Genomic DNA, 14,467 nt, shown 5'->3' on the forward strand with positions numbered 1-14,467 from the left:
AGAGAGAGAGAGAATCTCAAAGTTCGTGAGGCTTTGATGTGAAAGGGCGGCAGTAAATGGGAGAACGGGCCGAGTGAATTCTGGGGGCTCCGTCATCGAAGGGCCCGCGGCGCTCTCTGCCCGACGCGCCTGGCGCGGCCTTCTGATTCCTCGGGTCGGGTAGTGCCGGGCTAGGACGGGTACCCTGCCCCGCCATGGGATGGTGGGGGGGGGGGGGGGGGGATGAATTGGAAGTGCGCGCTAATCCTGGGCGCTGCCCTTCAAGAGGGGGTGCCAGTCTGGTGCATCTCCGCCGTTCCCGTCCTCCCCGCCCCCGTTTCCTAGTGCCCGGGCTGGTCCCCTGTCGCTGTCCCTGTCCCTGTCCATGTCGATCCGCCCATGACGGGGATGGGATTCAAGGAAGCAAGCGCGGGGCGGGCGGAGAGACAAGTCGGGGGACGAGAGCGGGGATCCCATGTTCCGGCACTTATTAGTGTTGCGTTCACATCCCGGATCTGCTGGAATTTATGTCCATAGCCCCCCTTTGTGGAGGAGCATTGGACGTTGTTACTTCTTCTTCTTCGGTAGTTAGGTCCATCCCCCTTCGCCTCCCGGACTAAAGCTCAGTACTTTGTCCTCCCCTCCTTCTCTCCCTTCTGTAGTGAGATTCTTTGCTGATGTCGTGATGCATATGTCCGTGCTATTGCTGCTCGTCCCCCCTTCTCGATCGCCGCACGTCGGTCCAACGTCTCTGCGACTTTGCTGCAGGTGTGCATCTTTGCTTTATGGTGCTCTCGCAGAGTGTGTTGAACTGGAGACTCCGATACCTGCAGAACGTCTAGTTGCGGTTTCGTTCAGCTGGAGCGTTTTCGTTTCTTGGTTACTGGTCCCTGAATGTCAAGGGTTTTGGGATTTAGTCTCTGTCGCCGAAATTTGCCATCGGTGAATCGCATGTAGTCTTTCCAGGGCTGCCATTGCGTAGACTTTTAGTGATTTTCTGCACATGATCATTGGTTTTGGTGGATGCTGGGGACCACTTGCTCGGTAGACCGAATTGTTGTCTCGTCCTCTTCAATTTCTCGCTACGCAGCCATCTTGCCTCCGTCACTCACGCGGTCGCTGTGATAAAGCGGAATTTGGGATTGTGTAGGGAAACAACGCATGTATCTTAAATCACCACAGAGAATATAGTTGCATATTCTAACGTAGCCATCATGAAATCATCGACAGCCTCTTACTGGTGAAGTGTACTAAGGGTGTGACGTGCGAGGGGTGAATTAGGGGTTGCGGTACTTTTGCTGGTGTTTCCCTCCTTACTGAGAACACACCTGATGTTTCAAATAGTTTGTATATGCAAGGTTTCCTCGACTGCATCTCTCTCGTATTTCTGGAACTGGGTGCAGAACATTACATCCATCAGTGACTAATTGCGCGAATTCCGCATCGCTCAAACGTTCAATTGTCACCTCGACTGAATATAGAAGTTTTGAATAGCGTACGTTGAGGTTTCTGAACCCTTGAATCGGGAAGCAGTTAGAGATGCACAATACAAAGGGGCAAGTAATCTAAATTAATTATCTTTGTCGTGTTAGTGGCCGAAACAGATTGCAAGCCTCATTGATGCACGATGTGGAGAGCTGAGATTTTTAAGTGGGTAGATTCAGAGCTCAGTAGTTGCAGTGGCAATTGGAAGCGTGTGCAAATCATGGAGAGTCTTCGAACAATTCTTTAGAGCCTGAGAACTTCATCTACAACTTGTCGTCGCCGCCAGCAGGGAAATTGGTTAACCAGATTTTAAAGAATTGCATCCATGAAGTTCGTACCACTCAAAAACGATGTGGTTACTTCCCAAGATACCACCAAGGTTGGGACGTCGAGGTTGGGGTCTTTTCGGATCGGATCCTTCAGATTAGGGTCATTCCGGGAGACGCCACCTAAAGATTCTAGAGATAGGAGATCAGGATCCAGCAAAATGTCTACGAGTCACGACTCGGAGGATGAATCTTACGAAACATGTAACACAAGGTTTATTGCCGCTGTTGAGCCTGGCGAAGAGGTCGGCACTAAGCAAGTCGATCCTCCTGTCAGCCATACTTTCTTGAGGTGAATACTTTTGCCGCAGTTGTACCACTGACGAAGGAGTTCTACGTTAAGGAGTCTTAGTTTGACCCTGCAATCGGAAGCGTCTCTGTCCGTAAATTTCCATGTATTGATTTCGCGAAATTGTTTATGATCGAACCAGAAAACCAAATAGCAACAGTAAACCACACAAGTCGAATGACATAAACTGGGAGGCCATTCAGGCTCTTCGAGCAAGAGACGGGTCTCTGGGTCTAAGCCATTTCAAGCTGCTCCGGAGACTTGGTTGCGGAGATATCGGCAGCGTGTACTTGTGCGAACTGCGGGGCATGGATTGCTACTTTGCAATGAAGGTCAGTACTAGGACTGAAAAAATTGATTTGTGGGTTTCGTAGTTGATTAGTTAATGCTCTACCGAAGGTTTCAAGACGTGAGAGTAAATCCATGTTAGCGAGTGGAGATACCCACTTCGTAGAGGTGGAAGGAACTACATGGCTGACAGAAAGATATTGCTACGTGGATCAGGTGATGGACAAAAGTGCCCTTGCCACCCGGAAGAAGCTTTCACGGGCTCAAACAGAGAAGGAAATTTTGGCATCACTTGATCATCCTTTTCTTCCGACGCTTTATGCTCACTTCGACACGGCTCAATTCTCGTGTCTGGTTATGGAGTACTGCTCTGGAGGCGACTTGCATTCTCTTCGACAGAAGCAGGCGGGAAAGTGCTTCTCCGACATGGCTGCCAAGTAAGTTAAGCTTCAAACTTCTTTTCATACACTTGAAGTATTTGATAAGGGCTTGTGGTTGAAACATCTTATCACCTTGCACCCCAAAACTGCCCTTGGTTGGCTCTTTGAACCTTAGTCCAGGATTTAGATGATTTATTCCAAAACCTGTCTTCGCTTGAAAACGCTCATAGAAAGGAGTAGAAAGACACGAAAGTTTGGACCAGGAGGAGGTGCTACCTGCACAATTCTTGGCCTTTCCGATTGACTTGTCTTTGGAACAATTTTATTGTCATATCTTGACAATCTCTTAAAGCTTTCTATCTTTTTCTAGTACACGTACCTCGTTTACTTTTTTACCCGAATCCGTTTCCTACACTGGTCAAACTCTGAATTTTATTAATGGTTCACGTCTCAGCCGCGGTCCTTGACTCGTTGTGGTGGGCAATTTGACTAAATTAATCACAGTAACTTATGTATTGGATCTACCAGTAATGCACGAGTGTTGGCTTAAATATGCCACGTGGAGAATTAGGCACAATCCAGCGGAGAGTGCAGTTCACAAATTTAATTCATTTTGAGCGATAACCGAGGCCCTTAACCGTCGTTAAATTAGAGCTAAGATATGACCCCTAGCCTGTGTCTTTCACGTCACCTTGATCGAAGATGCTAATTGGCGTAACCTAGCCCCGAGACTACCAATTTTGTTGATAGATGTCAAGTAGAGCATTCGAGATCGAGGGAGGAAATGCGTCGTCTTTTTGGGCGTATGGCCCACCGAGCGCCGGCAGTTAAATTCGTGTCTGTCTTCATCAATGTTCTATCCTTCGATCTCTTCTTTTCGGTGGCGCCCTCGATTTAGGCATGCTTGGCGCAACTTGTGATTTGCCGCGCACATGGTCATTTATCGGCGGGTCTCCAAATTTGTGGGTTGTGTACCTCCCTGCTTTCGCACCTTTTACGGGGCAGGATCGGTCACCGGAAGAAATATAGACTCGTTTTGCGTCATGACTGGAGCAAGTAGTGGGTTACGAGGGATAATATTGAGGATATAATTAACTCATGGAATAACCATGATTTGGTGGTGGACATGTGTCGACGACAGATTCTACGCTGCTGAGATCCTTTTAGCACTGGAGTACCTGCACATGATGGGCGTGGTGTACCGCGACTTGAAACCAGAGAATGTTCTCGTGCGGGAAGATGGCCACATCATGCTCTCTGATTTCGATCTGTCTCTCCGTTGCGCTGTGAATCCCAGCCTGATCATGGCTCAGCCCAACCTTGCAGCGCTGCCATCCCGGAACGGACGAAGGGCCACATCCGAAATCTGGATGTTGGAACCTCAACAAGTTGCCCTTCAATCGTGCGTCCCCATGATTTCTAGTCAGTACCGGTTCCGCAAGCCCATGTCACTCCGGTCTAAGCGATCTAACCGGTCTGATAATGACAAGGGCACCGCGTCCCCTCCTTCTATGCCGGAGCTTGTGGTCGAGCCCACCGAAGTTCGCTCTATGTCATTCGTCGGGACGCACGAGTATCTGGCTCCTGAAATCATCTCTGGAGACGGCCACGGCAGCTCAGTGGATTGGTGGACATTCGGTATTTTTCTCTACGAGCTCCTGTATGCCAAGACACCATTCAAAGGCGCCGACAACGAGCTCACCCTCACGAACGTAGTCTCACACCCCCTGATCTTCCCACCTAATACCGACACCGTAAACGTCCCCGACTGCGCAAAGGACTTGATCAGAGGTCTCTTGATGAAGGACCCTATGAAGCGAATCGGTTCCATTCGCGGCGCTGGCGAGATCAAAGCCCACCCCTTTTTTGAGGGGGTGAATTGGGCATTGATACGGTGCGCTTGTCCTCCGGAGGTTCCTAAGCCTTACAGGTCTGAGCTGGCTGCCGTCGCGGGAGTACCCACCCTTGGACAAGCTTTGGCGGACGAGAAAAAGAAAGCCACGGGATGGAGTCACGAAGGTGACAATGCGGTCTCCGAGTTTGAGTGCTTCTAATCAAGTGCCAACTTCTCATGAATCAGTTGAGCTGCAAAGACGCTCTATTTAGTTTTGCCCACTTTTTGTCACAATCTATTGTGCTTTTTTCCTTTTACTAACTCCCATTCTCAAATCGTCAACGCAAGCATAAGAATACGACCGCGAATCACACGAATACATATCTTTGTAGGAGACGATGGCGACAATGTTTTTCTCGAGTCCCAGGGTGTGTCAATTTGTATGCAAGGATTGACTAGTCACGGCGCTCAAGCCGTGTCAATAGCGTGTGAATAATCAAGAATGGAGGAGATGCACCGTTTGCAACCCTCTGTCGATGATTCATCGCCACCCATGTCGTCACCGAAAGCGTGAAGAGATTTAGAACTCACCGTTGAAGACTGAGTAGACTAGACCGCTCTTCACCCTAACGATGCAGTCTTAAAAACTTTGTGACAGTGAATTACACTTCTATTTTTGTACAGTTGTAGATTTGTAGATGAGGTATGGGGCCAGGCTTTTGCAACAGCATGAATTATTATTATTATTCTGGAGACAGTGACTTGACCTACGAGATCCATCTCGACATCGTTCCGGTCACCATCTGGGTTAAATCTCCGACTTGCTTGGGTTTTCTTGCCGTAAGGCTTTATTAAACCAGCATATATGAATCTAAATGTAACTATCAAACTGAAAATGAAAATATGTACACTTGATTACTTCGGATGTGTATACTTGTGTAGAGGTGACGTGCATCTACACAAGGTACGTTCTTGCCATCAACATCATTATGTCACCTGCAGTATAAATACGCTTTCATTTCAAAACTTTTGTATGTGGAGAAAATATTCATATTTAGATGTTGAAGATTTATACCAGTAAACAAGTAGAACATACTTAGGATTTTTATCTTCCAATATTGTTGTCCTTACTTTTACTTTCTCATTGCAAATTATAGACTTTAATCATGTAAGTTTGAAGTTTCACATCTAGGATTTGGAACAATTAGCTTCTTTGGCACTAACCTATCAATTCGAATTGAACATATACAAATGTTTGTATATGTATATATGTATATATATATATATATATATAAAACATATGTTGTTAGCTTGAAGACCAAGCTAATTTTGTGGTCCACACATAGAAAAACTTGCTTTATAAATCAAAGGATGTGTCTTACAAAGTCAATAAATATTGAAGGTCATATAGCCCTTAATTAGATAGTATATATAGAGACAAGAGTGAAGCCCTCTTAACTCTTTTCAACTTCTTTCTTGCTTCTAGTTTAGTTTTAAGAGTCTCAAGTTTTTTTTTAATATATGTACTTCTTTATTTCTATTTTGTCATTCTTCCTTTGACACGAATTTTATTGGTTTATGCATCATCTTTTAGTTCATATCATTGACACTTATTTATTTAATCAAATGTTACATTGTTATCATCCTATTATAAAAAATAGATATTTAATTTTTCTTATATGATCTTTTTATATTTATATTACTTTACAAGTTTGAAAAAATTGTTCTATAATTTTATAGTATTTTAAGGAATTAAATCATATTTACTTAATATAGATGTTAAGAATATAAATTACAATTGAATCCAAAGATAATATACTTATGTATCAATAGAGAAGAAAAAAGTAAAAAAAAAAAGAGATAATTATAAGATAGAAAAAAATATAAAGAAAGTAGAGAGTTTTGAACTAAGACTTAAATATGAGAAAAACATTAACAAGATTGAAGATGGCCTTAATCTTGAGTCTGTATAAATTTATTATGAAGGTCTTACAAAAGTTTTTTAGAAATTGTAAGATTTGTGTTCAAAGCGTAAAAATTTCAGGTTGCACTAATCCAACTTACTTAAAATAAAAAACTTAATTTTTTTTTTTAATAGCCATATGACATATTTGTAAAATTCTAAATATCTAATTTAGATCTAAAAAACTTTTTAAAAGATTTTTAAAGAAGACATTATCTTTCAAATATATTTCTAATTACTTCTATTTATTTTTATTTAATTATATTAATTTAAATAATATAGATATATATATATATTTTTTTTATATAAAATTTAGCCTAAAAATATATTTTGCATCTAGTTGTCAAAGAATTTCAACTTACTTTCAAGTTCTTGTTGTAATTAAAAAGGATGAATGTGTTGTTTGAAACCTTTTGTCTTAGTAATTATGACTCTTTAAAAACACATTAAGTTAATCAATTTTTATCAATCAATCAATATTTCTAAATAGACTAATTTAAATAATTTTTAAGGCCAATTATATGTACTTTACTCACCTCTAAGATTATTGAGTATATTCAAGCTCATAGATATGAGCTCATTTAATACTCTTTAAGCCACTACCAACATTATTCCTATATAGCCTTAGATAACTTTCAAGGTCATTTACATGGCCTTCATTCATCTCTAAGACAATCAAGTGAGTTTCAAGGTTATGAATATTGTCTCTACCAATTTTAATCAAATGCCAAATAATGTCAAAAAAATCCTAAATAATCTGTTTTTTTTTTTAAAATAAACCTATACATTTTTCATAAAATCTTAATAAAATCTTAGAAATGATAGTCATATCTTAACTAAATCTTAGCCAATTTTTTTATTAAACTCTAATCTAATCCTATCTAAAGCTTAATTAAACCTCAATCAAATTCTAACCAAATCCTAAGAAAATCATAACTAAACCTTAAGTGATGTTCAAAAAATCATAACTAAACATTTAAATCCTCACCAAATTGTAGAAAAATCATATGTAAACGTCAAAAAAATTCTAACCAAACCCTAATATATCCTAATCAATCATAAGTAAATCCAATAACAATTTAAAATCTTTGTAATTTCTTTATAAATTGTTGATTTTGCCTTTGACTTTGTACAAATTTTAAACACTTAGTTGACAATATGCAAAAGAAATTTGAAAAGAAATGAACTAACCAATTAAGAGAAAAGGTATTATTTTTGCTTTAGAATCAAATAGCCTCCCTTCTTCAATTTCAATATTAAGCTATCAATCTCAATATCTCATTCTTGGAACATCAATTTTCTATGATTTTTTTTTTTTTTAGTTATTGATATTTATATTTGCTAATACTATACAAAGTTTTATCTTGATTTAATTCCTTGATTGTTCTAGATCTTAGATCAAAACTATATTTAGTATATTGGCCATGAATTCTCTAATTTTAGATTCTTTAATCCACTTGAGTTTTAATAATTCTTAATTTGACTATTGAAATAAATCCAAATTTTAAGAATTTATTTTAAAAAAATATTCTTAATATATTATAAAATATAATAGAAAATATAGCACAAAATTTTATATATAAATCTACTACAAAAATTACAATTTTTTTTGAAATGCAAATCTAACTTTAATTTTTAAATATTAAAATCATTCAAATTTAATTCTAATTTTATTAGCTTTTATCAAATCATTAAAAATTCAAAGCCTTCTTAAAAAATGCTCATAAAAATCTTCTATAGTCCACGTTTTAAATATGCTTATAAAAATATTTTTTGTTATCTATCTTAATTTTTCTTATTTATGATTATACAAAATAAATAGAATTTCTTTTGACAAAAAGACAATAGAGACTAAAATTTCTATTACCTCTCTATCTTTTATTTGTAATTTTTTTTAGTAATTGTCTATTATATTTTTAATAAAGTCCTTTTAAATGATTGATCTTCATATATTCTTTTACTTAATCACTATATTATAATATAACATTGTTGTATTATCCTATGTTATATACAACCACTTCCACAAAAAGTAATCAAATTGCTTTATAAGTTAATAAAGTCTAATATCTACGAAATGATATTAATAAAAATCTAAGACATATGTTTTGCACAAAGGTTGTTGATGGATCTCCTCAACCATTGATAGTATTTCATACTAATGCAAAAAGACTCTCTTGTTATTTAATCATTGTCTTTTTAGAAGATGTCTATCACAATTCCAAGATTGTTTAAGTTGAATTAACATGAATATTATATTTGGTGGTTTTGCAAATAAAAATGCTTAAATTGGTTTTTAAATCTTTAAATTATAAAGAAGTTTTATAAATTAATTTTTGAACTTATTTTTTCTTAATTTATATTTTTATGTTTTTAATATCTAGACCTTGGTTTTTATGGATGTTATCAATGAATAACAACAAGTTGTAATACATTTGCAAATTTCTTAGACAAATTTTATGTGCATTTATTAATATCATACCTGTGCCAATGTTCAAGATATTCTAATTTATTTTAGTGCCACTTTAATATTAAGACTTCTTCTACTTCAATCACTTTGTTGTTATATATTTTAACAAAAGGTATAGTAATTATTTTCTTTCTAATATGTTAATTTCAATATGAGATTCAATAAGAAATACATAAAATATATTGTGAACCTTCATTGATTTTCATAAATATATTTATTATGCAAGAAGATCACTTTTTTTAGATAATAAATAATAAATAAAAAATATATCTTCTTAAAAGATAAATTAATCTCAATATTTTAACAAAGTTTCATATCTTATCATTAACTTTGAATAAAAGATATTTTTTACAAAAATCATTTATATTAATTCTTTTATTATTCTAAGGCATATTTAAGCTATAACTAAATTATCATGTAAAGCTCTACTATTCTACTTGCCACATCCTATACTATTAGATTTTTTAACTTTTGAAAAATCAAAAACTTTCAAATTTTTAATAATAAAATTAATAATAAAATAAAATAAAATCATAAAATAAATGTATTATATATCAATATGAAATTTTTTCCAATGGCAATGAAGTCGTTCAATTTTCTTTATAATAGTTGGTAGTAAATTATAAAACTTAATAAAATACTTAATTTATATATTTTACTTATTTATTAGTTTAAAGATAAAAAACTAAAGGTAATTTAATATTAAATTTTAAAATATTAAAAAGTATCTTTCAAAGACTTAATATAAAATAAATTCTTCAATTAGATTTATTATTACTTACAAGTCGATGATATTAGTAAATATTATTAAAAATATATATTTTATTCTTTATTTATAATATTTTTTTGTATAAAGTATAAGAAATTATATGTTACTACAAAAATCTACTATGAAAAGAATAAAATAATAATAAGGTTTTGTAATTAGAAAAAGATAATAAATTCTATTGAAATAAATGACCAAGATTTCTCAAAAATGGATAGAGGTTGAGGAAGTCTACAAGCTTAGTTACATGGAGTCTTTTCTGTAGAATAAGTGTCACATGATTGAACAAATATTTTGACTTCTTCGCACATTTGAGGCCACTATAAATATCTTCAAATAAGTTAAAAAGTTTTATTTTATCCAAAGTATTTTATTGCTCAAAAGTCATATTGTGCTTGTAGTATACATAATCATGCTTGACCTTTTGAAATATATAAATATCTAATATAATAAAGATAGTTTTTATTGAATTCAAATCTTCTAGTGTCATTTATAAGATAATTTTTCATATTAAAAATAAGATGATTTATTAAGATATTTTAATATATTTTATTAAAAAAATTAATGTCAATTAGAATTCTTGATTTAATGGCTCTATATATAATTGTTCTAGTTTAAAAATAAAGTTTGATATTGATTATATGAAGTATTTTCTTTATTTGATACTAGATAAGAATATTTAAATAAGGCATTTAATAAGTATTGTTATTTTTAGGTAGATATATAATATTAAATATAAATCATAACAAAGAGATGTTCTAATAAGTTTAGCAACAATATAAGATATGTGCTGATATAAAATATTTTAAGATTTTTATGATTGATATAAGTTGTGATAAGATAAGAAGTGCCTTTTAGGTAATAATATTATTCTTAGAATAAACCTATAATAATAAAAAGCTTATTATTATAAATTTTATAATAAATTTTAATTATATATATATATATATATATATATATATATATATATATATATATATTGAATGAATATCAATGAGATGAAGTCTATTAATTGCATCTATATGTAATAGAATTGCATATAATAAAAATTCTAATCTTTGTATTTTTTTAAAAAAATATTTAAAAAAATCCAAGTAACAAAAAATAAGAACTAATATAAAAGTTGGTTACAAACCTTAAATATTACTTTTGTAACTTCATTCTATTATAATTTGTCTTTAGAATTTGATTGTATAAGTAAAAAAAAATTGTTGAAGATCAAGAAGTACTTGCTTAGTTACAACCACATAGAGATTAAGCATAGTATGTTGCTAATTGTCAAAAAATAGCAAAGAGTTAAAGGAAGTTACTATGGTGGCACCTAAGATTTAGTTGGATGAAGTAGAAATGGATGTAATATCAAAAGTATGGAAGTTGCCTCGTTGGTAAGGAAACCACCACTTATAAGTAAAGATGTTGGAAATAAGAATTATCTTTCTCTACACTTCTTTTAGAGTACAATCTTTGCTGATACTAAGTGTTTATAGCTTTTAGACTTCTTTTCTTCAATAGACTATGGGTCCACTCATATTTTCTTGAGTATTTTGAAGTTCTTTGAAGTGGTTTTTGATGTTTGGATTAGATCAAGTTGTTGTTAGTGATGATAAGGTTTAGAGGTACCTAACTTTTAGATTTAAATTTAGATCTAGAACTTGGTTTGCTCTTACTTGAGGTTAAGAGCATTTTTGGTATTAGTATTTAGTTCTCCACCTTAAGGCAAAGTTATAGAACACTCGCATTGTGCTATTGCTGAGATAAATCCTTGGTGGTCTAACTTTATAGTTTCATGTTGTAAAGTTGTTGATTGTGCTTAAAAGGCCTCTAATGGTGTATAGAGGTGATTTGTAAGCATAAGAGTGATTTTTGAGTCACAAATCAAATTTGAGACACTTAGATAGGTATTCAAACTTGTAAGAAGTCTTAAAAGTGAAGTTGAGAATATTTTTGAGAGTAAGAACACTAGTTTGTTTACAAAGAAGGATTAAATGATTCTAAGGCAACAAAATCTTCTTGCTGATTTTGAGAGCATTAGGACTTCTTACAATTTTTTTTTGATACAACTCTTCTTTAGACATGGCTTCAAGTGAAAGTGAAGGATTGAGAGTTATTCAAAAGTTTAGAGGTGAAAATTTCTACCATTGGAAGGTAAAAATGGAGCTTTTTTTGGCATCTTTGGATCTTTGAGATATTGTAGATGAAAGTGAAGAGGCTCCAAGCATAGATGCTGATATGAAAGAGAAGAAGGAGTTCAAACATTATGAAAAGAAGGCTTTTGGATTAATTGGAACTAATGTTGATGAAGCCAACTTCTCCCACATTATCTCTTGCAAAGGACCAGTGGAAGCATGGAAGACTCTTTACAACATCTATGAGAGCAAGAACTTATCCAACATCATCCATACAAAGAGGAAGTTCTTCACTTGTAAGTTGAGGGAAGGTGAAGACCTCATGGTTCATGTCAATAAGGTAAAGGCTCTTGAAAATCAACTAACAATTGTTGACAAGCCTTTAGAAGAAAGTAATATTGTTATGACCTTGTTGATGAACCTTCTTGAATCTTACAAACTATCTTATTGAGGCATTGGAGTCCATTAAGCTAAAAGAACTTACAATGGACTATGTAATGGCAAGACTTGTCTATGAAATAACCAAGAAGAAAGAAAAAGAGCCTCAAAAAGAAGATTCATCACTCTATTCACATCAAGGCAATGACAACTATCCAAATCAATGAAGTAATGTTAAATCTTGCTTCATTTGTGGCAAAGTAGGCCATTATGCTCGAAATTGCTACAAAGGTAAAAAGATGGAGAAGGAGAATGCAAATAGTGTATAAGATGAATTTGGAGGATAAGATTATACATTCATGGCAACAAATGGGACCTCTATGACTACCATGTCAAGATGGATTGTGGATTTTGGTTATTTCAAGCATATATCACTTTATAAGTATTCATTTGACACTTATGAGGCTATTCTAGCATCAAACGTGGTGTTGGCGGATAGTAGCACATATAAAGCCATTGGAATTGGCTCTATTATGGTAGAGGTGGTTGTGAATGGACAAACCAATAAGATCAAATTCAAAAACGTCCTTCATGTACCTAAAATGAAGCAAAACCTATTTTTGGTGAATAAACTTGTAATGGAAGGTTTTAAAGTTCAATTTCATATGAATGGATGTTTTGTAAAAACATTGAATGGAGACAAGGTCTTCAAAGGCTTGAAAGAATGAAATTTGTACTACCTCATGTGTAAGAAGGTGAATGGAGTGGATGTATCTATATTTGTTGAGTTTACATCAAACCAAGACATGTTGAATATATGGCATTGTTGTATTGGCCATTTGAATGTGAAGAACATGAGAGAACTCAAGTCTATGATAAGCCGCTTAGATCTTAGAAATATAAGCCAAAATACAAAATAACTTGCATGTGAAGGATGCATATAAGACAAATAACAAAGGGCCTCATTTCCAAGGAGTGTAGCAACACGTGCTACGAAGTTGCTGGAGATTATCCATTCAGATATATGTAGACCTATAAAGGACACAAATATTAGAGAATCAAGGTATTTTCTCACTTTCATTGATGATTATTCAAGAAAGATTTGGATCTACATTCTTAAAGCCAAGAGTGAATGATTTTGGAGGTTTAAAAAGTTTAAAGTACTTATTGAAAAACAAAGTGAATGCAAGATTAAGGTGCTACATACAAAAAATGGAAGTGAGTACATATCTAAGTAATTTGATTTCTATTTGAAGAATGAAGGAATTGCCAGATAAATCACAACTCTATATACTCCACAACAAAATGGTATTGCTGAAAGAACAAATTGAACCATTATAGAAATGACAAGGAACATGCTTCATGTGCAAAACTTTGGCTATGAATTTTGGACGGAAGCTATGGTGAATGCAATGTATAAAAGAAATAGGAGTCCACCAAGTGCTCTTGCATCAATGACACCACAAGAAGCTTGGAGTGGGAGACAACCTTACATTTTCCATATAATGACCTTTGATTGCATTGCATATGCAAAAATACTAGATTGTATGAGGTCCAAACTTGATGCAAAAGATACAAAGTGTGTGTTTTTTGGTTATTATGAAGGTAATAAGGCATATAGGCTAATGTGCTTGGAAACCAAGAAGATCATCAAAAGTCGTGATGTTGAATTTTTGGAGCACAAGAGTGCTTGTGAGTACTTAGAGATGTGTCTAAGTGGGAGTAATGGTATGTTTGTGGATACGTCTTTGAATTCAGCAAAGAAATTAGAAGATGAAGACAATGAAGATGATGAAGTTAAAAAACCAAAGAAGTTTGAAAAGATGAAGGCTCCTACAATTGCTAGGAACAGCAATGAAGGAAATAAAGAAGTTGAAGATTATGATGATAATGATGATGAGAAGTACCAACCATTGAGTGAGAAACAACAAGATTTAAGAGAGAAAAAGGTTAGAAAAGAAGATGGAGTACAACAAGGTGAATCTTCTTCAACAAATGAAAGGAGATATCCTTTGAGAGAAAAAAGGCAACGTAGTGAATAGTAGAAGGATCACATTTTTTCTCAAGTAAGTAAAGAACATGCAAATATTATTCTTCTTGTTGATCCATTATCTTTGTGTGATGCATTGAAGTCCCAAGATGCAATCAAGTGGGAGAAGACTATGGAAGAAGAGCACCAATTTCTT

General features: G+C 34.6%; 1 protein-coding gene across 4 annotated transcripts; it reads left to right on the forward strand.

The window, feature by feature from the left end:
* The first annotated feature begins 424 nt into the window (after positions 1 to 424).
* Positions 425 to 5,499, forward strand: LOC112292570 (serine/threonine-protein kinase D6PKL2). 4 transcript variants are annotated; one of them, XM_090256616.1, is made up of 5 exons: positions 425 to 747; positions 1,572 to 2,082; positions 2,222 to 2,411; positions 2,584 to 2,804; positions 3,889 to 5,499. In XM_090256616.1, the coding sequence occupies exons 2-5, from the start codon at positions 1,790 to 1,792 to the stop codon at positions 4,799 to 4,801; spliced, it is 1,617 nt and encodes a 538-aa protein (XP_090112742.1). In that variant the 5' UTR covers positions 425 to 747; positions 1,572 to 1,789; the 3' UTR covers positions 4,802 to 5,499. The 4 variants fall into 4 exon arrangements, with proteins under 4 accessions (XP_090112742.1, XP_090112743.1, XP_090112744.1 ...); XM_090256617.1 differs by having other exon boundaries at positions 1,584 to 2,082; XM_090256618.1 differs by having other exon boundaries at positions 1,638 to 2,082.
* The last annotated feature ends 8,968 nt before the right edge of the window (positions 5,500 to 14,467 follow it).

Source organism: Physcomitrium patens, chromosome 15 (assembly GCF_059467195.1).
Source record: "Physcomitrium patens ecotype Gransden chromosome 15, ASM5946719v1, whole genome shotgun sequence".
In the NCBI taxonomy this organism is placed as follows: Eukaryota; Viridiplantae; Streptophyta; class Bryopsida; order Funariales; family Funariaceae; genus Physcomitrium; species Physcomitrium patens.